This window comes from Macrobrachium rosenbergii, chromosome 37 (genome assembly GCF_040412425.1).
Source record: "Macrobrachium rosenbergii isolate ZJJX-2024 chromosome 37, ASM4041242v1, whole genome shotgun sequence".
NCBI classification, from domain to species: domain Eukaryota; kingdom Metazoa; phylum Arthropoda; class Malacostraca; order Decapoda; family Palaemonidae; genus Macrobrachium; species Macrobrachium rosenbergii.
In genome coordinates, this window is record NC_089777.1 from 37,160,322 (window position 1) to 37,185,497 (window position 25,176).

Here is a 25,176-nt window from a genome sequence, read left to right on the forward strand (position 1 = left end):
CCATTAACACAGGATCTCTTATGTCACAGTGAAGCACCATTTTCGGTGTCAGTGACTTTCACCTCATCATCCTGACCCTTTCTATTACTGTTTTATTTTCTCGAACATACCACAATGAAGTATAGGTATTCTGCTTTAACATGTCACAAGTATGAGTGCCATGGCAGGGGTAGTAACTTTACAGACATCTTACAAGAGAAAACACTGCCCCATTCAATTTCTAGCTCTGGGGCAGACAGGATTTGAAAAGGCCTAGAGACTGTAAGGATTATAACTGCTGTACTAATATTTGTAATGGCTCAATAACATGAGGAAAAAAATGTATTACAAATAACTTGCATTATGATTTCTTCTTTTATTCTTTACTTTCCTTAAGCTCCTACACAACATATATAAATTAAGTTTCAAAAGATACATTTCATGTGCCAAAAAATATATACATATTGTACAATAACCTGAAATCATTAGCAGGATGAAAAAATCTAAACTCACAAAAAACTAGCAACATTTTATGGTATTCACATTTACCATACACCTCTCAATTCATAAAAAATATTGCAAAGATCAATTGCTTAGGATACCCCTGTAAAAGATGTAGAGTACAGTACTGACCTTGGAACAATCTATTCATGACACCCAACATCTTACTTGGCAAGGATGAGGTTAGCACTCTGAGTTACCTTTTCTCAAAGATTAAAGTCCTTCATCATCTGATAGCAAGAGAGAGAGAAAGCAGTTTAATTCCAAATGATTTACTCACTCCTTCATCACCTTATAATTCTTACTGTACACATCTCTCTATACTTGCAATATGGAGATAAGTTACTAACAAACCACCCAATTGGGCAACAGGTCCAAAGGGAACTGTTGGAATAAATGCAGCAATAAAGATTTACCCCCCCCCCAAAAAAATTTCTGAAGTTCCTCAAAAACCTCTTTAGCGGAAGTTATTTGTACTGTGCAATGCAATTTAATTTTATCATTGCCAAAAATTTAATATCCAAAATGCTGGAATAGAAATCACTGAGAAGATATAAACTTTTAGTTACATAATGAAACTGGCGTACTTTGAACAAAAGTCAAGGTACTGTATATGTGAAAGAATTACGTTTATTATTATACACAACTAATGTCAAAGTATGATCTTTGTTATTATTATTATACACTAATGTCAAAGAATTACCTTTGTTATCAATGTTAATTTACTATCTAACCAGATCACTGAATACTGAAGGAAGTACAGTATTACACTTATATTCGTTGACTCCCAAGGATTGTGAAAATTTACTCCATTATACATTACGTCATGTCTTGGTGGTTCTGTGTTAATTTCACACACACACACACACACACACACAAACACACAAAAGTTTTAGAATTTCAGATAATGAATTGCAAACCTGTAATACACTTGGTCTAGCTTGATCATCACCTTCACTGTAAATCAGTGCAATGAAACCACTGAGTCTCATTTTTGGAGTCCCATGGGCACTGTTGCTTCATCTTTAAGAACTTGAATTAGTCTTTGGATTTACAATCAAATAAACTAGTACTATGAAGTACTACAGTATATGCACCTTCATGGACATAACAGATTTATGTTCAATACTCATATAGTATCACCACCTACTACTTTTATTCCTAATTCAGGTGTTTCCATAAATGCTAATAAATTACCAAGACAATAAATACAAAATTACAAATTAAAAGCTGCTACCTTACAAGAGCCAAACACTCCTTCTCATGGGAAAACAAAAATGTTGAGTTTAATCCACAAACATGTAATGACAATTGTTTCTTGAATGTGATGGGATGGCTGTTAAACATTTCATGGAAGTATGAGACACATACCATAATCACAAAACTAGACTACTGTACTGTTATTTTTTCAGAACTAAAATGGAGCAAAAACCAAGTTGGGGAAATACACTTCTGCTTAGTACCCATTCTCCCTTGACCATCCATGACCACACAAAGGAACAAGAATGAAGGTGCATGTTAGTTCTAGTTAGAAATCATCAGTGGTAAGCTGGAAGTACTATACTGTACAGTTCTTTTCTGAGTGAATAAAGGCATTACTCTAGTGGAAAAAGAAAAAGCAAAAACCCAATTATTTTAATACAAAAGGAGAATATCAAATTGTGGACATTTCTTAAAACAGGGTATTCGGTATTGAAAAGACCACCTTCGTCAGTTATTAGAGAAAGAGCTGATACTAGCGCAATACATTTGAAATCAGATCAAGGCATCAAACTTCTGCACCTTCACCAATATAAATAAAGTTCATTTTTAAAAGGGGCAAAAATTACGGCTATGAAAAAACTAAACTTGAAGTCTGTGAGAGAGAGAGAGAGAGAGAGAGAGAGAGAGAGAGAGAGAGAGAGAGAGAGAGACTATTAAGGGCAATAAAATGGAATATGGCAATAATTCAACAATATAAGGTGAGAATCATATCATTTTTTAATAATCAGTAAATGTAAAACAAATTGCAGCAATATATTTCATGTTTAATATACACAATTGTACTTTTATTAACAACAAATAAAGAAATCTAGAAAAATAAATAAAAAGTTTGTTGGGAATCCAACTTCTCTTTTAAGTAACTCTACCTTTAAACTCTAAACTTAACAACTGGAGCTCTTAAACTGTACCAATGCAGCACTTCCCTTTTCATAAGTTGATAAACTCAATAATTGCTGCATTTAGTGACTCACAAAAGACAAAGGAATTTGTAAACATAACCAATTTCTACCATCCATGAAATAAATAAATCTCAAGAGCAGCAAATAGCAAATAAACAAAAAACTCTCAACATGTTGAGTACAGATTACATATTAAAAAAAGTAAGGCAAATTATACTCTTTCACTCCAAGGCACACACTTGACCAAATCAAAATACTGCAAACAATACACTAGTAATGGGGGGTTGCAATTACCTCTGAAAATATTTTTCCGTGCAAAGATAGTTAATATATAGAGTACTCATGTTATTTAGTTATACTCTCCCAGGCGTGCCCAAATTAACAGTTGTTCATGCCCTGGATTCATAGGGGGGGGGGGACTGACTTGAATCCCAAAAAATATTTATTCTGCTTTTAACAAACTTAAACAACCAGGCTTAGAAATCCTATGTGATTCTATACAATGTACAGTGGTCCTGTGCTGTATGCGACTTTGGCTTTTCACATGACATTAAAAAAATTTGTTTGCATTTTTTTTTTATAATTTGTGCATCACTTGGTTATTTGCACATCTGCCACTCCATCTCTCATTACCAAGCATCCACTACATCTACAGTATAAGCGTACCAATGCCTGCTCAAGACATCGGCTTGTGTTGTTTGATGCTCTTGTGTGTTAAGATTTGTTAAAGTACCTTCAAATGGCAAAATTGCGACACTGAAAACATTCTAGCCAGCCCAAGAGATCCTGTAAAGTGACAAAGTAAAGAAGTCACAGCAGGAATGCAGATATAAACCAGGAAAAAAAAAAAGTTTCAGATTGTACAAAATCTTGAACATGATCCTTTCATGGAATGTAGTATGATCACCTTAGTTTTATGACACTGGCAATGATTTTTGATGAATTACAATCAGAAAAAACATCCTATCAGATTTTTCAATACGAAAGTATTTTTGGTGAAAATCTCCATCATCATCTGCTCCTGGCATCCCAGAAGAGAGAGAGAGAGAGAGAGAGAGAGAGAGAGAGAGAGAGAGAGAGAGAGAGAGAGAGAGAGAGAGAGAGAGCTACCATTTTCAGTTTCTTAATGGTTTACAAAGAAAAGGTATTATGTGAGTTTATCTACTAAATATCAAAAACATACAATGTTTACTATAGGGTGCTCTATGGGGCCTGCTATCTTACATAAATCTGTGCTTTCCAAAAGGGGTTTGGAGCCAATTTCTTGCACATACAGGGGGACTACTGTACAAATTAAAACACACATAGGATGACTACTGTAAAACTTAAATAAATTTAGTCTTTCAGAACCTTTCCTACATCAAACACACACAAAAAAACCCTTAATACAAGTGCCCATGGCTCAGCTTCTGTTAAACAACCAATGTAATTTTTTTCTAATATGCATTAAAAAAAAAGAACTTCTAAAAGAACTTGGAAGAACATGAAATACAATGAGTACAGTACTATTTGAATCAGTGATGAGAATTACAGAACTTGCATAATTTAAATGTACAAAATCTGAGAAAAAAAATGCTAAAAAACAATTACTTCATTGAGCTGATTGTCTATCTGTATCTCTGCTATATATATGAAGTTTACCACCAATGAATACAGCAACCATTTCTGGAATTTCATCTCTGCTCCTCCTGACAGTTTCTTGTACTTTCTCTTTCACTAAATTCTGTATTTTCTGAAGTATATATTTCTTTTTTCTTTTTCTTCGTTTCTTAGAACGGGCTAACATTCTATTATTATGAACTTTATACCAACGTTTTAGGGATCTCTCATCAGGAATATGAAGTGGATGACTTATAGGAACACCATCAGGTAATTCTACACAATCTACCTCAGTATCATCATTAGGGGTATCTTGGTCCTTATTTTTCCTCATTTCAGATATAGCTTTCATCATGGTAAATGTTGGTCTTACATAATACCTTTCATTGTCACCTACTTTTATCTTTGTGATTAACTGCTTTTTTGTCCCTTCACTACTCAAATCCTTTGGAATTTCTTTCCTCTTACTACAATTACTTCTGATACCCTCCAGAGAGTCATTAGAAACATGAGACACACTAGGATTTGCTGTCAAAGCACAAGTTACAACAGGCTTTGCAACATTCACTTTAGGTTTTGGCGCTTGCGATACACTTGGCTGATGGGTACCAGGTCCACTGACTCCTGCTGTAAGTGGGGAACCTAGTTTGTTATTTGGAATAACATTCACTCTCAGAACCTTCATCACAGGACCATTTGGAGTTTCATTCTTAAGAACTATAAGTTTTTCTTGCATATTGTTAACTTTATTTGAGCTACCTACATCTTTGGACACATTCTGCATACACTCTTGGACAGGAGCATAGCTGCTACGTAATGCAGGAGGAATAATCACACTGGGGTTTGTGACAGAAGGCATCTGACAGTCAATAACAGAATGAATCTTTAAAGATGTCATGGGTGAGGCTACAGAGTCAGTATTTGTACTTGGCAATGGTGATGTAGATGATGATGGTAGTGAATGGCACAATAAAGGCTTTTCTATAGAAGTTCTGCATGGCATGGTATGCTTCTGGAATGGATGATGTGATGGTTTTTGATTACCTCGATGAGAAAGCGGTGAGGATGAATTTGGACTTTGCAAAAGGGAAGTCTGGAAAGGAGTTTTTTGATATTTCTCTCCCTTTGATAGGCACAGTGGGTCCTTCTCCTGAGAGGGCTCTGCATTCCTTAAGGCTTCTTTACTTAAGCTGGATTTATTTAAAATAAATATTTGCTTCTGGGTACTGTGTACAGGGACATTACCAGCACATGAATTTTTTACAGATGAAAACTTATTATGCAAAGGAAACTTTGGAGGCAAAAGCAGCTTTTCAGATGATTGAACAGATGGTTTGTGCAAGGCAGATGATGCCTTTTTTGCTATCTTTGGAGCAGATAGCAAGTTTTCATATGTTTCCATTGATAGTTTGTGCAGAGTTGTTGCCTCCTTTTTCAGTGGCATAACAGGAACATAAAAGGGAGATTTTATCAGTGGTGAACTTTGTTCTTCAAATTCTGATTGTGATTCTGATTCCGATGTGTAATCAAAGTCCAATTTTCTTTTAAAACAAGGCAGAGGTTTCTTAAATATATGACTGTCAGAGTCAGATGTACCAGTTCTCAAAACACCTTTATTTAACAATATGCGTCTCCTGATGATGGCTTCCTGATCACTTTCACTCTCTTCTCCAGATTCATCATAAACTCCACTTGTGCTTAAATCAGTGCTATTGGATGGGGTAACTTCCTTGGCAACATTCAGTGCAAAATTCTTTGTCAATGATGAAAACATTTTGCTGTCTCTAACATCTCTTGAATCATACTCCATTTCATCATCATCATCTGATGATGATGATGAAGAACAGGTTTCAGATGATGAACCATAACACAAAAAACTTACATTATTTGCATCCACATCCATTACTCCAACACTACTATCGTCTGATGTTGGAGACATTAATATCTTGTGCTGGGGACTGGATTTAGTACAACCAAAATTGCTACCTACTTCAAATGAGAATGGCAAAGAGGCTCCGTCAGGACTTCCAAGATGTTTATCTTCAAGTGTTATATTATCCAATTGTTCCTGTGAAGTATTTGATTTACTTGTATAACTAACCTGAAGATCCTTACAAAGTGTAAAATCAGTCTTCTTTAACCCAAAATAAAATTTAATTTTTGGTGGAGGCGCCTCTGACAAGGAATCTTCTTTAAACTCTACGAATCCTTTTGCATTAGGACTGAAACAGCTTGGGTCATGAACAACAGAATTATCCATTATACCACACATCAAATTATTTTCCTGAATGCTAGAGGAATCTTGGCCAGCATCTACCTTATGTACCAGATGTTTACCATCTGTCTCCTGTGCTCCTTGAGAAATACTCAATTCCTTAAGCCTGCCATCTTTCACAACTTCTTTTTGACTAGTTTCTGAAGACACACCAAGAGGTAGTATGCTGGGATGCTCTAAAGAGGAGCTTACTGATGACAAACGGTTGAATTGTGAAGCTTGTCTTACCTCAGCTGTAACATCATTACGAACAGTGCTTATTGTACTTTTGCTCTTTTCTGTAAGTGACTTTTCTTTTGGCATAATAATCTGAATCTCATCATCAGAGTCGATGGATATGAAAGGAGTTTCAAGCACACTGGCAGCGCAAGTGCTGGCTTTATTCTTGCAAGAATTTCCTGTTTTCTCAATGCTAGAATATTCATTTGAGGTAGGTTCATGAAGCACTTCCTCTTTCAGAACTCTGCCCTTCTCACAATCATTTTGGTTCCATAATCCTTTGCTATTTTCCTGTTCCCCTTGCAAATTTTTTACCAATAAATTTGTATCTGAAACTAGTTTTTTATTATAAGGATTACATACATCCTTTCCTCTACTAATACCTCTGTCTAATACTCTATCACTACAGATTTTATTTTCACTTGTGCCACAAGCAGAAGGAAGAGAAGAAATATCCTGAATACTAGTAATAGCTCGATGTAAAGAATGGGTTACTCTAGTTGCAGAAGAAGATACTGCTGATGGAATGGCCCTCATGCTAATTGCTGTGGAGACACCACTTAGAGGAACTGTACCATTGGTGGATTTTGAACTACAAGAAAAATTCAAACCTAGCTTACTGGTGGGAGACATAACAGTAGTCACGGTAGTTGAAACAGATGACAGATCAAGTACAGAGGTGCATACTGAAGCACTGCTGCCATTCACAGGTGTTCCTTCAACCGAAGTTGCCACAGAAGAACAGGCAGTTTCACCAAAGAAGAGTGAGCTTGATAAATGTTCACCAAAAGTAGTACTGAGATTTTCAGTTGTAGGACACTGAAAGAACTCTTCTTCAAAATCTAAATCTTCTAGAAGTGTATTAAAATAGTCACTAGACTGGCTTCTTATCTTTTTCTCTGCACTGTAACTAAGACTAGTTTCTGAAACATCAGTATCAATCTTTTCCTTCTTTATCACCACTGGCTTACTTTCCTTACACCTCATCCAACTACGAATATTAGGGGAACTTGCAAAATCCAACATACAACTGTCTGTTTCATACAAAATACTGAGGCTTGGATCAAATGAGGTATCTAGTAAGGAATTCATTGGAGATTCACTTACTTTCAAGGATGACAGCTCACTCCAATGTGAGGCGCCCTTTACATCTAATAAACTAGGAGACACAGCTTGTGGAACATCCAATAAATCTATACTCTTATTTCTTATATGTGTCTTACTTTCATCACAGCTCAAATTATCATCTTTAATACAGCACCTTGTTACTGAAGTATCCATTTTTGGTGTTTTAGAACAATCTCCCTTCTTTTCACTTGACAAGTCACATGTGTTTTCTTCTGTTTTTACCCTTGCTCTTGTGTCTGCACTACTGCAACAAGATGCCCCATCACAAAATTTCCTGCAGGTCTGCTTCTCTCTCTCAACACTGACACAAGGCTGTTGATTTTTTTCACTTATAGAGAGTCCTTCATCATCCGTATGTAACTGCTTTAATCTTTGCACACTGGAACTATCCAAAGCATTGCTAGTGCCTGTTCTACTACCTCTATCAGGGACTAGTAAATTTACTGTTACATCTGTTTCACCATCTTTAGTTGTACAACTTTCATTCAGACCATCTGAAGAACTACTTTCTTCTGATTCAATATCACTACTCTCATGCCCTATCACATCACAACTAACTTTCACCTGAGACTTTAAATCTTCTAAAGAAGACTGACCTATGTTACCTGTACTAGACTTAAGGCGCTCCACATCTGAAGTGTTACTGACACACAATGTGTTATCTGTCTCTTTATTCTCCAGAAACAAAGCTTCTTTCCTTGCATCTCTGTCCAGCTTGCATGGATCAGTTGTCTTTGTTTCCTCATTACTAGCAACATTAACTCTGCTTTCCTTCTGGGAACTTGGAGGTTCCCTTTGTCCTTGAACCACAATTTCAATGCATAACTCTTCCAAATTTAATTCAGGCACAGACCAAGGATCTTGAACAAACGTTCCTGAAAAGATAAATATAAGAAAAATGAATAACCATACTTCTATCAATCAAATATTAAAAAGAAACTACAAAAAATGATCCCCTACAACATTATAACTCCAGCAGTAATCAAAAGAAAAATTTATATAACTGCTACAGTACGGAAAACTATCCATAAAGTTGAATCCTTTTTACCTTTTAGGAATGAATACATAATAAAGGCAAGAAAAACAGGCATAAAATACCTCTAGGATGACTAAGATCTTATCATATAACTTTTGTACTGACAAGCAACCTGTTTCATTCCCATGCAAACCAAATAACCCTTGTCAACACCAATTACACAGTACAACATACCACTGACAATTTTATCCCCCAATTCAGTAGATGCTTATCTACTTTATCTAAAATATCTCTGAATCTACTGTCCACAGATGCATGATTGGGTGAATATGCCTCTATCCACCCATACTTCAGCTACTGAACTTCTGATCATCATGAACTATGAATGAAAGTTAATCTTTATTTCACTCAGAAACCTTTCTTCCCTGCAACACAGCCTTACATTTTTTTCCTTTATTAAGTCTCTTCAGTCTTACTTTGAAAAGCAAGTCTGATATTACTTACCTGTATACATCCATACACATCTTTTCTTAAAATCCTAACAGATACACAATCAGAATTGGAAATTACCTTCCTCACTACATATCACAACTTCAAGTTTTATTAATCCCTCTGTGGTAGTGTGCAAAGTATGCAGCAGCAACCTCTCCACAAAATAAAAAAAATATCAAATATTGCCTTCTTAAATAAGGCAAATCTAAATTAGCACCTTCACAATTTCACAATGTTAGTCATAATGGGATGTCACTAAAAATCATATATGCTATTTTGGAGAGAGAGAGAGAAAAAAAAAAATTCACCTCAACCTCCATCAGTCACTATTACATGGCCACATTCATGGTCTCAACGTCTCCAGACTTGACAGTCTTTTATCTAAGGGACAGAGAGACAACAATTTTGAAAAGCATGTGCCCTCTAAACCCTCAGGTATTCATCAAACTCATTCCTTACTTTTCTGAGTCTGCACAATTGTTAACAGCTTTGTCCAAAACTCCTTAAATCATTTCCTCTTTGCTGGGCTGCTATTTTCCAACATTATTCTAACCAATATTTCATTATTTATTGGCTAACTCATAATTTCTCAAGTTTTCAATAATTCTTTCACCCTTCATGTGATAAAAGTGATTGCACAAATAGGGTTCTTTCCTTTACTCGTGACTATCTCTGGTTTGTTATGATAGCTAGCTATAATTAGATATTTTAATTTACCATATGAATGACACTTCCTTGCTTTTCAAAGCACCACTCTAGTGTGCTTTCTGTGTTTTGCCAGGATCTGTGTACTGTATTGTATATTTTGTATTTTACTCGGGTTGTATAATGTATATTTTGTATTTTACTCAGGGTTTGGTATTGGTTTCTTAGTGATCATCTTGTTAGCAATCAAAGATTTACCTTTGTGCCAATTTCTTTCAACCATTTCCCTTCTGCATTATGAGCATACGGTAAGCTGACTATCCCTGATTTTTCATAACATTTTTAGTTACTGTAATTTTGTTGGCTATTTTATTATAGCTCTTTAATTAGAAATGGAAAAAATACAATTATTTGTGTTTGCGGCCTATAACTTTTATAAAATATTTTGTATTTTTAGCGGTATTAATACCAGTACTGTAATATGAATTAATCCCTGTAAATCAATTTTATCCTTTTGACAAGCATGGTATTTATTAGCAATGACATGTATTTTCTGCATACAGAATTTGGGTCATACGAGCTATTCATCAACGATCCATGAGTTAAATGAGAAAGATAAAAATTACTTCAATGTCATTTTTTTTTTTTTTTTTTGGTACAAAGAATGCCAAAATTAAATTATGAGTTTGACTTAGTTTTAATTTACTGCTATCAGATAAATTCATATACCGCAGCAAAATCCTTAACCTATGCAAAAGAATATGTTTACCAGTCCATATGATTTCATAACCATTAAAGAATTATGACTGATGACATTACATTAAAAAAAAAAGGACATGTACCAAGATCCATCAGATTATGAGTTGGTAATACTTGTATAGTACTACCAATCACAGTTCTTAAAAAAAAAAGAAAAACTTGTGGGAAATTCTGAAGAAGGAACAGACATCATGCTTACAATGTGACTGAAGGTATGGGGAAGAAAGAACCTTCAAGCAGATGCAAAGGAATACTTTAGACTGTATTAAAGATTTGACGGTTAAAAGAAAGCCCATAAAAGTATACCTTTTTACAAATAATTATACATGTCCAAAGTAAATTAAGTGTACATACTACTAACTGCAGGGTCACTGTGATCAAGAATATGCATTGGTAGTCTACTTCTTTTGTTTTTGCAAATGCAGAAACATGAAAGTTCAATCCTGTAATATACTTAATTTTGCAGATTCATAATTTTACACCTTTAGCAGAACACTATTAGTTTTCAACACTTTTGTTATTATTATTATTACTATTATTAATCAGTAGATGAAACCTATTCATATGCAACATGCCCACAGGGGCCACTGACTTGACATTCAAGCTTCCAAATAATATGGTGTTCATTAGGAAGTAAGATGAAGTACAGTGAAATGCACAAAGAAGAGGTTTCACTTGTAAAAAAAAAAAAAAATAAACAGATAAATATATAAAAAAAGCACTAAATTGCTGTCAACAGATAAAGGGAATCAGGGATCAATTATGAATGTGAAAGATCTGTCAGTATACAACTTATGAAAAAGTGACAAACAAGAGACCATCCGTCAGTGGTCCAAATCATAACTGCTAGTATTAGGAAACAGAAACCTACCACCATGAACCATTATAAATCTCTGGCAGAAGCAGACATCCACACCAGAGAACAGTATTCCAGTAAAGGAAGTACAAATGACCTAAAACAGCCTGCACTGATTTTACCACTATTATAAATATATGAGGCCTTACGAACAATACCTAACATTCGTTTGCCATTTGCTGAAACTTTTATTAGATGTTTCTCAAAAGTTATAACTGGAATAGTTAAACTTCAAACTCATTCAGCAAAGTTCCATCCACCTGAAGGGAAGGATGGGGTGGGAAATCTGTACAAGACCATTAATCAATAGTGGAGCTCAGCCTCATACCCCACTGACTACACCATTCCCTGATCCGGTCCATTTTTAAATATGGCCAGGAAACAAAAATACAAACCAGATTCTACTGTACAAAATAAAAATACATATATTTACATTTTGTACACTAATTTCATTTAAATTTCTTTCTACATAAATGATGTAGAAATATGCTGGCTGAAAACCACATATACCAACAATGAAGGATGCTAAACAATAATGAGGGAAGTGTGGGGCACCTCATGTTCTCAAATGTTTCAAGGCAAATATGTAAAAAATAAATATGAGATCAGGACCTATGCAGGACCCATCCTTCACAGTTTCCAAATTAACTAGCATTCTGATGACCTTTCATTTTTTCACTTTCTACACATATGAAGAAGTTAATGCAGCATTACTAAAATTTACATAAGTTCTGAAATCTCCTTAAGGTTTGTAGAAATGTACTAATTAACAACTGGAGTGAGAATCACACCATTTTAGAATTACAGCCATCTATATACTCACAATCTTGGATACAGAAGTTCAAGGAGGGATGTGATATGGGTAAAAAGCTGGACAAGGTATGAGAATGGTAAGTATGGTAGACAGCAAAGGTAATAGTACTGCTTGATGGAATTATAGCTGCAGTGGTGTTAATAGTATATATTAATCATGTTTCTCACATATAATAGTACTGCTTGATGGAATTATAGCTGCAGTGGTGTTAATAGTATATATTCATCATGTTTCTCACATATAAGATTATTTCAACCCTGACACCAAGCAAAACAAGAACCAGCATTCCTTGGAAAAAAGAAAAAATTAATGAGAACAAGGTTACTCCTTTTTCCAAGTCATTCCTGTTATTTCTTGAAAGATCAAGTCACAACAGATATGAAAGGTAAAGAGGAAGGAAAACCTGTAAGATCTTGCTATAGCAGTTGTTCAAGATTCCTACTAAAGACAAGGCACCCTGTTTGTAATAGTGCACCATTTGTTAATCCATGTCAGTTCTATGCTCGTCTTTGTGCCTTGCTACCTCTCTGGTCCATCAATTTGAAAAGCCATTGTTCTCTACCACAGCTCTTAATACAGCCACTGGGGTTTCAATTGTCACAAAAGAGGTTGCAGATAAATATAACTTTGTATGCTCTCAGTTTCAAAATGTTTCCTGACCTGCTGCTTCTTGGTTCCAGCACAGGGATCCACCACACTGGAATGCTTCTTTCATGGGAACTTCAGTCTTTACGGCAGCATCACAACGTAGAATATTCTAGGTTTATCAAAAACTGAATCTCAGAACTGATGGTAGGACCTGGGTTTTTCTTATACCAATACACTCTTGGTCCTTCTCATGTGATCAGTCATAATCTTGGCATCCTCAGTAGACACAACCTGAAGTCCCTCCCAAACCATTTATTAAAATAAACTAAATGAAGATCTTGAGGAACTGAAGCTATTACCAGTTGTCTAACAACAAGCATAACAGTAGAGGAATGGAGTTTAAGCTCAAGAAGTAACAAACATATTAAGCCATTCTTTTAGTCATGACAATGTCAATATTGCAGTAAGGACAACAGTGATGGGAACAATCAGGAATGACTGTAGGAAATCCAATGGACACCACAGCCTTTGACATCACTAGCTGAATGATGGTCAGTATGGACAGGTAGGCCTTCACCTACTGTACTTATGAAGAGTACTCTGAAGGTGAGATCACCATGCTGGGGAGTAGGATTAGAATGTCTAGAAATGAATGAAGAACAGAGGCTGAAACAAATAAGTACTGATGGTACATCTGACTACAAAACCTCTAGGCTTCATTGCCCTTCTTGCCCACACGAATGCAGTGCTTCACAGTTCTTTATTTCTTAAACTGTGCCCAGGACCAAGACATACTTTACTTATGGTTACAATAACATTTACACCTCCTGTATTTAAAATACAGAGAACAAGGGTCAACATATGCTAGAACCATGTATTCAAAACATATTCCAATGAATATTATTGAATAATAACATTACAGATATGCTCTCTGTGCATAATGACTATGTAAGTTACTGATTAATTATTGTTGCAACACATACCAAGATACTTAAAGAGAAAAACCCCTGTATTCATCCACAAGCTGGAAACTACACTGCTAATATACAAGGGACTTAAAAACGCATTACATGGCAGCAGAGTAAGGATTAACATCAGTAAATACTGCATGAAAAAATCAAAGAAAACACAATGCAATCAGGATGGGCATAAGCAAAAATTAAAATGAAGACAGATAGAAAACAATCATGCAAATGAATTATCACTACTAATGATTTTATGTCAGCTTTTTCCTTTTATGGGTTAGACATTAAATTTCTTTTCTCAACTCCATTTTGCAGTGCAATTTTTGCCCAGATTCTTTTCTGGTATAGGTCTCCCACTGTCCACTTTCCATGATTTTCTGGATGTTCCATATTTACTATTTTCTGGTTTATTCCTCATACCTTTTCATCACATGAGAACATTTCCTGTGGAGATTTCCCATTCTTGAATAGGAAGAGTGGGTAGGTGGAACTTCCTAATTCATAGAAATATGCATAATACGATTAAACATGTTTGTGACGAAATAAATTGGTTTTATACTCAATCCTCGTTTGTACTTCAAATGAACACCGTTTAAACATAAAAGCAACAAGCTCTCAAGCAAAGTAATCAGAGCCAGTTTGCAGATGAACAGAAAGCTGGCAAAAATCTCATCTAGTTTCAAACTGGCTTACCATTAGGGAATGACCTTGTTTCTTATAACTGAATCAGTCGCCAATTTTCAAGATGGCTCATATTTTGGCTATAATGCATCACTCACACCAAAACCTTATCATAAATAAGCCTTCCAAGATAACTATCATATCTGAGCATCCAGTATTATCTAAGTTAATACTAATACTATTAAATCCAAGCTAGGTAAAAACTCCACACAAACTTCTACTTCTAGATGGAAATAAAGTTGTGAGAGCACGGCAATAGTTTGTTTACTTGAATAAATTCATAGCACTGTTGAACTTGTGAACAATTCTGATAAATGACCTGTGTGCCAAACCACTTTACAGCAGTACCAAGAGAGGAAGGTTGGTTTAAGTGGCTAACATTTTATGGTATGATATCAATCATGTGAGTCAAAGAGATGCTAAAATGACAAAGCACTTTCCTTGACACCTGATACTGGGGCCATAGTAAACAGAAATCCATAAACACACAGACACATATATATTTTACATATTGCATAAAATATACATACAAACAAATATTGTGAGGAGCGTGTCAACTTGACAGAGGATCAATATAAATATTCCTTTTTCCTCCTCACCTTTAAACTGAAGTTCTTGGTCATCACCTTAGGAGAAGAGTGACTTGACACCATTACCGTTTTTCCTTTATCTAAATATATTCGTTTATTTATATATGCTAAATTTATTTAACATTATAGATTCAAAGACTATGCACACACACACTAACATACAAAGCACCTAAGGAGAAGAATGATTTGACACCATTACCATTGTTCCCTTAACTAAATATATTCGTTTATTTACACATGCTAAATTTATTTCACATTATAGATTCAAAGACTATACACACATACACCAACATACAAAGCATACCTATATCCCTGGTACTAGAACAGAATCTATGGCATGGAAAATGTCTTTCAACTTCAACAACAACCAGGATCTCAATATGATGTAAAGAATGGCAGTGAATGATGTACGTAAAAATGTTAAAATTCAATCTGGCTACGATAATTTGCCTCTCAAAGGAAAATTAAAATTAAAAACTTGAAATCTCAACTTATAATTAGAACATCCTTTTATTAAACATGAGCTTTTATGGTGAACTGATTAACTGTAAGGTACTGCAGTTTAATGGGACCATGAGCTAAAGCTTGTTATACTGCAGATACTGAGCTGGCATGGCTGCCCAAAATGTTGGACTAACTCTTTAAGTGATGACAATCCAGCCTTTTAAAAGGAGTTACATAACTGGGAAGCAATATAAGGCAGAAGATGTATTCCAAGAGTAAAAAGTATGAAAGACTTAACAAACTAGCTGAATATACTTACATCTTCCACATAGCCTGACCAGAATTAGGAACTGTGACTCAGGTGAGACTGAGGGAGGAACTTACAGAAGCAATAACCTAAGGTAATAGGTTTGGAACAAGAAAAGGGCAGTGACCTTGCAACAGACCTGATGAGAATCCTAAAACCCATAACTGGGCTGCTGGTTGTGGGGAAAGCCTTATTTTCAACTCTTGCCACCTTCCACAATCTGTCCTAACTCTGATGTCAATCTTAACTTTGGTGTAAATCACACAGTTGTTGTGATGCCAGTCAACAGAAATCAAGAGAACTACTGTATATTATTACTTAATTGGGCTGCTGGTTGTGGGGAAAGCCTTAGATTCAAGTCTGCCACCTGCCACAATCTGTCCTCACTTTGGTTTCAATAACAAAGATGTTGTGATGCCAGTCTACAGAAATCAATTATCTAATTTAAGAAGAGAACTCCATCAATTTAATACTTCCTGACAATGTTCTGAGACTGACTGTGTTAATTATGACATTTTTTTCTCTTAAAAAGAATGCATTCTCTTTGAAACCTTCTTAACAATATAATCACTGGGTGTTTGGCAGTTTAACAAGATCAGACATTTGCTTTGATGCAGTTTTGTAACGTTCCTCAAACTTTTTTACTTTACATACACAGTATCTAACTTCTCACTACTGTGTACCTCACTTCTTGTTAATATAAAATTTTAAAATCTATTTGGCTTAAAAAATATAAAACAAACAAGCCCTTCTGAAGGCTTTGCATTCATTTGTTAAACCTTGTTGTCATTATCACAATTTTTGTTACTGAATTATGTTTCCAGTATTTGATTTATTGTTGCTATTGAAATGCTGTGCCAACAGTTTTGTAAAACCAGTAAGTTACCCCACTTCAATGGATGAGCACTTTAATTTGTTCTCCAAAAACTATCAAAACCATTATGTATTCTCACAGTAACCCAGCTCTGAATAATTTTGAACTTTAGTTTAATGCTTTTTCATGAGGCAAGAACTTCTCATAAAAGCTGATAAGTGTAATTATGATCTCAACATTAAAAATCCACTTTATATGTAAATGGCTGTGAAATGACAAGGCACCTACTTTACTCTAAGAAACTTAACAGGTTATCACTGTAACTAAAAAGCCCAACAGTAACTGTTAACCAATGACTGCACTGAAAGTTTCATCTTAAGAAAACCTTTAAAATCTGAAAAGTATCAATGGATTTACTAAATTTAATGTTTAAAATATTATGTTTATTTATTCAAATTCAAACCAGAAAGCATACAGTTTCTATCAATATCATCTTATTGTCTGGAATTTAATATTACAAGACCAAATGGTTAAAGGGTTTGGCAACCAATCTATACTTGGGCATTGAATGTCCCAAAATGTTTCTTGCTCGAGTTGTAACCATAAGATACACTGTTTAAAAGACATCCCTTCATGTCTTTATCAAAGTACTGTAATATCCCTATCCAGTATTGGTTAGGTGTTCTAAGGAAACCTGTGACAGAACAAAATGTTTCTAAAGATGCATATCTAAGGAGAGACACTTCATTATACTGTACTGTACAGAGAACTGTTCCAAAATAGTATGCTAAAAATATGTGGGTGGGGGTAAAAATCCATCTGAAATTGCTATATACAATCATGATTTTGTTTCTCTTTCTTCAATAACTTGTATAGACAGTACTTTAGTTTGAAAGAACCCCTTTGAAAAAGCATCCCATGATTGCTATATGGCAAGTACATTTTGGCAAAGAATGAAAGCAAATTCTGTTATAACAGTATATACAGTATAGTACACGTATATACAGTAAAGTACAACAACTGGAAATTTAAAATATCACTTTTTCTTAAACAAAGTGATTGTAACTTATAAAAAATCTATTAACATAATAAATACACTGCAAAAAGATTATTAAATTCTCCACAATCAATTACAAATTCCAAAATGAGAACAGACGAACAATGATTGACTAATTATTTTAAAAACAATTAACAAAATTATTAGAACAACTTTCACATATTACATCACACCAGTACTGGTATGACTAATTAAAATAATGACCTGAAAAACCAGGTGTGATGAAAAAATACTTGAAATCCTGATGTGACCCTGTGATAAAACACACTCTATTATGAGTTACCACTTATGTACTTTTTCATGAGAAAAAGCTGGTTTGGTCTCATTTTTAAGCCAATAACTGATGGGCAGAAGTTAGCTGAGAATAGAAATTCCTTTACTTTTTGAAAATACATTTATAAAAAATAAGAGATTTATAAATTCTTTTTGAGCTGCAAAAAATCTATCAAAAATTTCCTTTCCGTGGTATATGTACAATTGCTACGTATGCCAGTTGCAGTATTGCATAACTGGCAAAATAAGGTAAAATAAGGAAATATTTTCTGTGATTTGCTACTCTGCATTAGTTTAATAACTCCCTCTGAACAGTCCCTATTTGCATGGGAGACAGTTAAATCTAATAGGCTTCAGATGTCTACCCCATGCTATCAAGACGTCAAAATGTTTATGGTTAATTTTTTACTTTCAACTGATACTGTCATCATAAAATCTAGGAGAGAAGTTTGCATGATGTTAACTGACATCATCAGAATCTCAAAAGAGCTCAATATACAATAAAACACAGTATCTTACATCTCTCTCAAGACTCATTAGCTACAGCAATCTATTTAACTGTGCTGAGTGATGATTTTCACTTTACATTTTCATAAACCATTGTACAGTATTAGGTTTTTTGTTACCATGCTCTGGTGCCTGCCATTGTAACCAATCAGCTTACAAAACTAATTACCCCGATAAAAAGACCTTTTTGTAAACATGTGGTGTTTATTTACCAATAAAACTATCACAATGTAATTTGCAAACTCATTGCCTTAGCTAGCTTAGCCACTCCATACACTCAAGAAAGAAAAGATGAGAAATGATCACATTTGTAACCATATTTTCTCACTTTATCTTATAAAATAAAAGTGAATTATTGGCATAATTTCTTTACACCAACATAACTACCACAAAAGAAATCACTTATTCCATTAGAGCGACCCTTCAAATTGGCATAGCATATCGAACCCAGTCTGTTCCTAAATGGCTGACGTCTGATAAGAGAGACAGTGCTCTCTTTACAGATGAATCAAGTGCTGTGCTGCCTTGGCTGCTGAATTACAGCAACATAACAATTTTCATGTCCGCCTCGTCTTTCTTGTCTCCTTTACAGACTGAAACTGTATTTCACTGAAAGGAGTGAAAGTAATTCAGTCAGGATGACAACTCCACTTTCCTTTCCTTCTTTTAAAACACTTTACAAAGCCTTAAGTTTATTTTTTCATTGACCCACTTAAACTGTACATAGCACTTTAAATATTTCAAATACTTATACTTGACAACAGAGAATATATATACAAAATTCATAGTATACAAACCAATAGATTTCTATATGCCTTTACCACTTTGTGCTGCTCAAGTGACTCTCAGTCAACAGTAAAGTGCTTGCTTGCTCACTTTTCAAGTGCACAAAGAAGGAAAGAAGGAAGCCCTTCACACAGGTAAGACCCTTCTATTCTAAGGCGATACTGCCAACTTGTAACAATTACAAGTAATGTTTTACAGATGTGTAAACTACCATGGATGCGTTAATGACCTTGTCATGTGACAATGGATTACACTGAAGGTAGAAAACCCTCAGATGTAAACTGCAAATCAGAATGTAAAAGCATTCAGAGATTTTAGTGCAATAACAAAACATGCTAAGCAGGACATTCAAGGTGCATGTGCAGTGTCAATTAAATGAGTGATAAGGTGTTGCTGTGGATAGTATGTGCTATTATGGATAACATTTTCCTCTTTCTGAAATACACAGTTTGTATTACTATCATTATTATTCAGAAGATAAATGCCTATTCATAAGGATCAAGTCTACACAAGACATTGACTTGACAGTCATGCTTCCAAAGAATTTGGTGTTCATTTGAAAAAAGTTACAGAGGATAATTGGAAATACATTAAGAAGAGATCTATTACTAAAGAAAAATTTTTTTAGTTAATATATAAATTGATGAACAGATAAACAAATTAGTAACACAAAAATAGGTAACAGGGAAATTACAAAAAAAAATATGTCCACTACAGAATGCCTCCTTATGAGCTTTGAGCAGAGGTCCCTAGCGCCAACCAATCAGCACCTATTGGTCAGCCAAACTTTCAGCCAACAGGAGAGCTTCCTGAATATGACTAACAAATCAGAAATTGTCCCCTTCTTTGTAAACCAGTATTCTAATATAAATATTCCCCACTTGTACCCCTAGTGCTATTCACCCCTTCTCATGGTAGTGAGAACTACCAGAGCACTGGAATAATAAATAAAACTTCAGACAGTTGCTTTGTAAATTACCTGTTGAAACAAAAACTTACACGCCAAGCAGAGAAGGCACAATACAAGCTCAGCAGCATACAGTACCATTCTTTTCAATGATATTAGTACTGTATTATTATTATCATTAATACATACAGTAGTTTAATAAGACCACTAATTCACACTTCTGGCCTCACAGAACAAGGACTGAAATTTACCCTTAGACTGGTGCCAGCTACATGGAGAGGGATTATATTATTTAGGGCATATATTTTGCTGCTGGCTTATCACTTCAATGATAGCAAGCAACATTATTTACCTGAATGGATCTATGAGGATGAAGATGACACAAATCTGACTTATCTCAAAAAAAGAAAGCAAAAACTTACTGTTTTTTGGCAGTGTCATAAAATACAGAAAACAATCTAAGGACTACACATCTGAGCAACGAACAAGGATGATTGTACTTTAGCGAAAAAACACTTTCAATGCAGACATAACAAGCACTAACTGACAATATAGTGCTGTAAGAAATAATATTTTAAAGCTATCATCCAGACTGGCTTTAAACCAAGCACATCAAACAGAGATTTAGAACCCAGACTTTTCTGCTAGTCTTTTTCTTTACTTCATGATTTCTTCCTAAAATGACAAAATTTAAATTAATGACAAAATTTAAATTAATTTGTATTTTTCATAGCTAACAAACCTGCAGTCTTAACATTTGGATAAATCTTCTGGGCGCCAGCGGGAAACCAGTAAAAATAAAAACAAGAACTGTTTATGCAAGGAGTATAAACAATTCTTATTTTTATTTTTACCTGGCACTAGAAGATTTATCCTAATGTTAAGACCCAGGTTTGTTCCATGTATGAACAAATTCCTTTTCTTGTTTTAAAATCTGCTAGTCTTTTCTTTACTTCAAGGACTTTTTTCCTCAATTTTCCTTTTCTTCTTGCCTTAGGCCACTGGTTGCCAATTCCCTTAACAGCTTGCTTAAACTATGACATACGAAAAAAAGTATATTCAGCTAAAAACCCAATGGATTCTTCTTTTGCCCATTTGCCTGTTATATAAAAAATATAATTAACAATCATCTTTGTCTTTTCCAAAAATCTTGAGGGGAAACAAGCAAACATAACAGTGAATCAACTCAATTTGTAACTTTGTAGATTGAGTTGCTCAATTTTCATGTGGTGCTGCAAGAAAATAAGTAGCTAATTTCAATACCTCATATCCTCTTTACCTAACTGCTGTTGACTTAACGTAACACCTCAACTTAACAGACACTTTGGGGGTCTGGCCTTTCTGATAAGTAACAAAGACCTTGTACTATAGCTGCACTTGAATATTTTCTAGATATCTTACATTTAACAGCAATCCCACACAGTTCCTAACCTAAACTAAGCTGTACTCCATACTTAACAATCAATTTAAGAGATAATATATTAACAAATTATTACATCCAATATAGTGGTATAGGAAGAAATAATCAAAATATGGTAGGTGCAAAGTACACAGGTCTGCTGGCATAACATAAAATAGAAGCACTTTCCTATTAGCTGTTAAATAAGAAATATTGGCAGATTCCGTGAAGAAATAACTGGATTACATTTGTTGTTATAAACCAATTGATCACAAAATACCTTTTAACCCTTTGAAATGCACCAAGGTACATGTGGCCTTGCAGATGCAGCTATGTCTGGTGAATAGAGAACAGAATTTAGGCTAAAAGCCAAGTATTGGAACCTACAAGGTCATTTGGCGCCGACAGGGAAACTGACAGTAAGACGGTTTGAAAGGTGTAACTTTGGGGAAACCATTCAGTCGCACTTTGAAACAACTGTTAGAGAGGGTGGAAAGTCAGATGGAGGAAAGAGAATATGAACAAAGGTACAAGAAAAAGAATGAAAGAGGTTGCAGGTAAGGACTGAAGGAGCACTGCATAGACCCTTAAGTATTGCCACATGGGTGCACTGGCGGCACTATCCCCCTACGGGGAACAGCTACTGGTCACCTCTATAGCAAACACATGTCATTCTCTCCATGAATTCTCATCTCAGTTGTTTTTCCCCTATGCCACTGACAGGGTATCATTTTGAACTTTTTTTTACTATATTACTTTTCTATCAGTGACCCATATGTTGCTGTAATGTTACTGACAGTGGCTGACTACCCTTTTGTTTCTGGTTTTTGCAGTTTCTTACTTAATGAACCAACTGCTTTTTTCATTGTTTTATTATTCTCGGTCACATAATTCTAGTTTGAGGTTTTGTTTACCGACTGTATTGGTTTGTTGATGTAACTTTTTACATTAATCTTGTTCTTATCTGAATTTAATATCTGCAAAGTGATGTTTGCTTGGTGACATTCACATACTGTTCACCCTTGCTATAGGAATGGAATATAGAGTTTAGGCCAAAGGCCAAGCACTGGAACCTATGAGGTCATTCAGCGCTGGAAAGAAAAATGAGAGTAAGTAGGTCTGAAAGCTGTATCAGGAGAAAAACCTTGAAGTTGCACCATGAAATAATTGTTACGAGAGGGTGGATAGCAAGATGGAAGAAAGATAATATGAATGGAGGTACAGTAAAAGGAATGAAAGGAGTTGTAGCTAGGGGCCAAAGGGACACTGCAATGAACCTTTAGTATTGCCCACATTGCACCCCATGAGGTGCACTGATGGCAATACCTCCCTACGGGGACCCCTGCTACAGCAATGGTTACTCCCACTGGGTCTTCCTTGTATCTCGGCATATTATGAGATTTTGTTCATGTTTTATATCATTTGATACATTATTTCTGGAATTCACTATTCACCCCATAATTATTTCTTGACATATATACTTTGTTCTTGGAGAAGGACCATTTATTATGACCTTCATTTAGGGACTGTGTGTAACTCAGATCTCACTTGCAAGGTTTTCAAGGATGGGTTGGTTCAACAGTACATAGATTTAAGTTTGGGCAGAAGTGTTATAAGCAACATTTTCATTTGTTTCAACTTTCTCAAGGCTTGTAAAATTCTCCAACATTTCAATCTTGGCAGAGTTATACTTGTTACCATTCAGATCCTGTGGTTCCTGACCTCTTCACAGCAGACTTGGTTCAAGCCACCTGGGCTGCTACCAGTGGGGATAACTTGCTGCCTACTTGTCTTCCAATCAGTGCATGCAATCTACATCACACAAACAGCAGGTCTCATTTATGCCTCACAGGTCTCACTCTTCTATCCATAGCACTGCTCTGCTTAAAAACCACATATTTCTTGATCAACTTTTCATTCAGGAGGCTGAGAAGCCTTACTTTAAGTCTGCTGCAAAGAATGGTCACAGATGAAGAACATCGTTCCCTCCCTCTCCCCTCTCCAGGTTGGGGACTGTCTTCAAGAGGAGGAGAACTGTAAGCATTGGGAGTTTATTAAAGCAGAGCCTTGGGACTTATATGTTTCCCATTCCAGTTATTAGCTGCTATTTCTTGATATGGGTCCCTACTAATAACTCCTCCAATTGCCTATGATTCATACAAAGACATTTACAACTGGTTGTGTAGTGGGAGTTGGGAACCTTGTCAGATTATTTACCTCATACCAAATGCCAGACATCCTCGTACTGTCTTCGAGTGGTTCCACGTCCTTCCAGAATTCGTTGTAAATTTGTTCAGGTCTCTTTCCACATAGTGGTGTCTTCTGAAGCAGCCCCATTTCCACTGCTTTTAGCCTCATCTTCAATTGCTTAAACTTCACACATGCTGGTTATCAAGCGTTGCCTGACAAAGTGAGAGAGGCATCTCAGTAGTCACTACAAATGCTACCTGCCAGCCAAAGTCAGCTAGATTTGTGGCTTATTACAATGAAAAGGGTTCTTGTTTCCTGAGTCAATATTTCAGCCATAGAGGGCTTGTTTGTTTTTCTGTATAATATCAAGAAGTTCTCTCTTGGCTATCAAAGGTTATCACTATGCTTGTCTTTGGTCTTCAGCATGGCTTCAATTTGGGAAATGACTGGAGCATTTTCAACATCTTATGTCATTTCAGTATATTTCTCTGGTTTTGGTGAAACCTCCAAGCTGGGCTTTGACCTTGGCGCTGCTGTTTCATGTGCCTCTTCTAGATTTAACCCTCAAGATGTGTTTTTTGGCCTCCTCTAAATGTATTAGCAAACCCCAATTCTCTTAAGGGGGGAAACTTTCCTTTCCAGTCACTGGTCCTTAAGCTTTTGTTTACTCCAAAGTTCATTACTGACTTAAGTCTTCCAACAGGGATGCTCTTCTTTCTGTTCCATTTTCCATTCCTGTCCTGGCTCCTTTCACTCAAGGAGACAGTTTTCTGTATCCTGTGAGAGCTCTTTGATCCTATCTTTGTACCGAGTCTTCCTTTGTCTCCTAACCTATTCCTGTGAACAAGCCATCAGAATTTACCTGAATACAATTTATTTCTTCTTCTTATTCTGCTGCAGCAAGGATTAGGGCTCAAGAGGTTCATGCCCTTTCCTGAGGGTAGGCAACAAGCACTGTCAGAAATTCTTTGCCAAGTTTTATCTGTGTGATGTTACTCAATAAGACTTGATCTGTAGGTGTTCAGACTCAACTCATGCTGGCCCTTGTACTTTGAGAGGGGAGGTATTTAATTCAATCATTCTCATCATTTTCATGAGTCATACTTTGTATCTCCTGAAGTATTGTGCTCGATGAGTTTCCTCCCTTGGGTTCATCTTCCATTTGAGATCTATTACTACTGGAAGAGCCAATTGTCTGGAGAATCCTTCTTTGGGAATCTCATTACTTATGGAAGTTCTCCTTATCTCAATGTTTCTTTTACA

General features: G+C 35.4%; 1 protein-coding gene across 2 annotated transcripts in view; it reads right to left on the reverse strand.

Annotated features, from left to right (window-relative positions):
• Positions 1 to 340: 340 nt before the first annotated feature.
• LOC136825492 (serine-rich adhesin for platelets-like) overlaps positions 341 to 25,176 on the reverse strand; it is a 72,512-nt gene continuing 47,676 nt past the window's right edge. For both annotated transcript variants that reach the window (XM_067082044.1, XM_067082043.1), the window contains exon 5: positions 341 to 8,738. In XM_067082044.1, the coding sequence (XP_066938145.1) occupies positions 4,234 to 8,738 (4,505 nt within the window). In that variant the 3' untranslated portion in view covers positions 341 to 4,233. The remainder of the gene's footprint in view (positions 8,739 to 25,176) is intronic.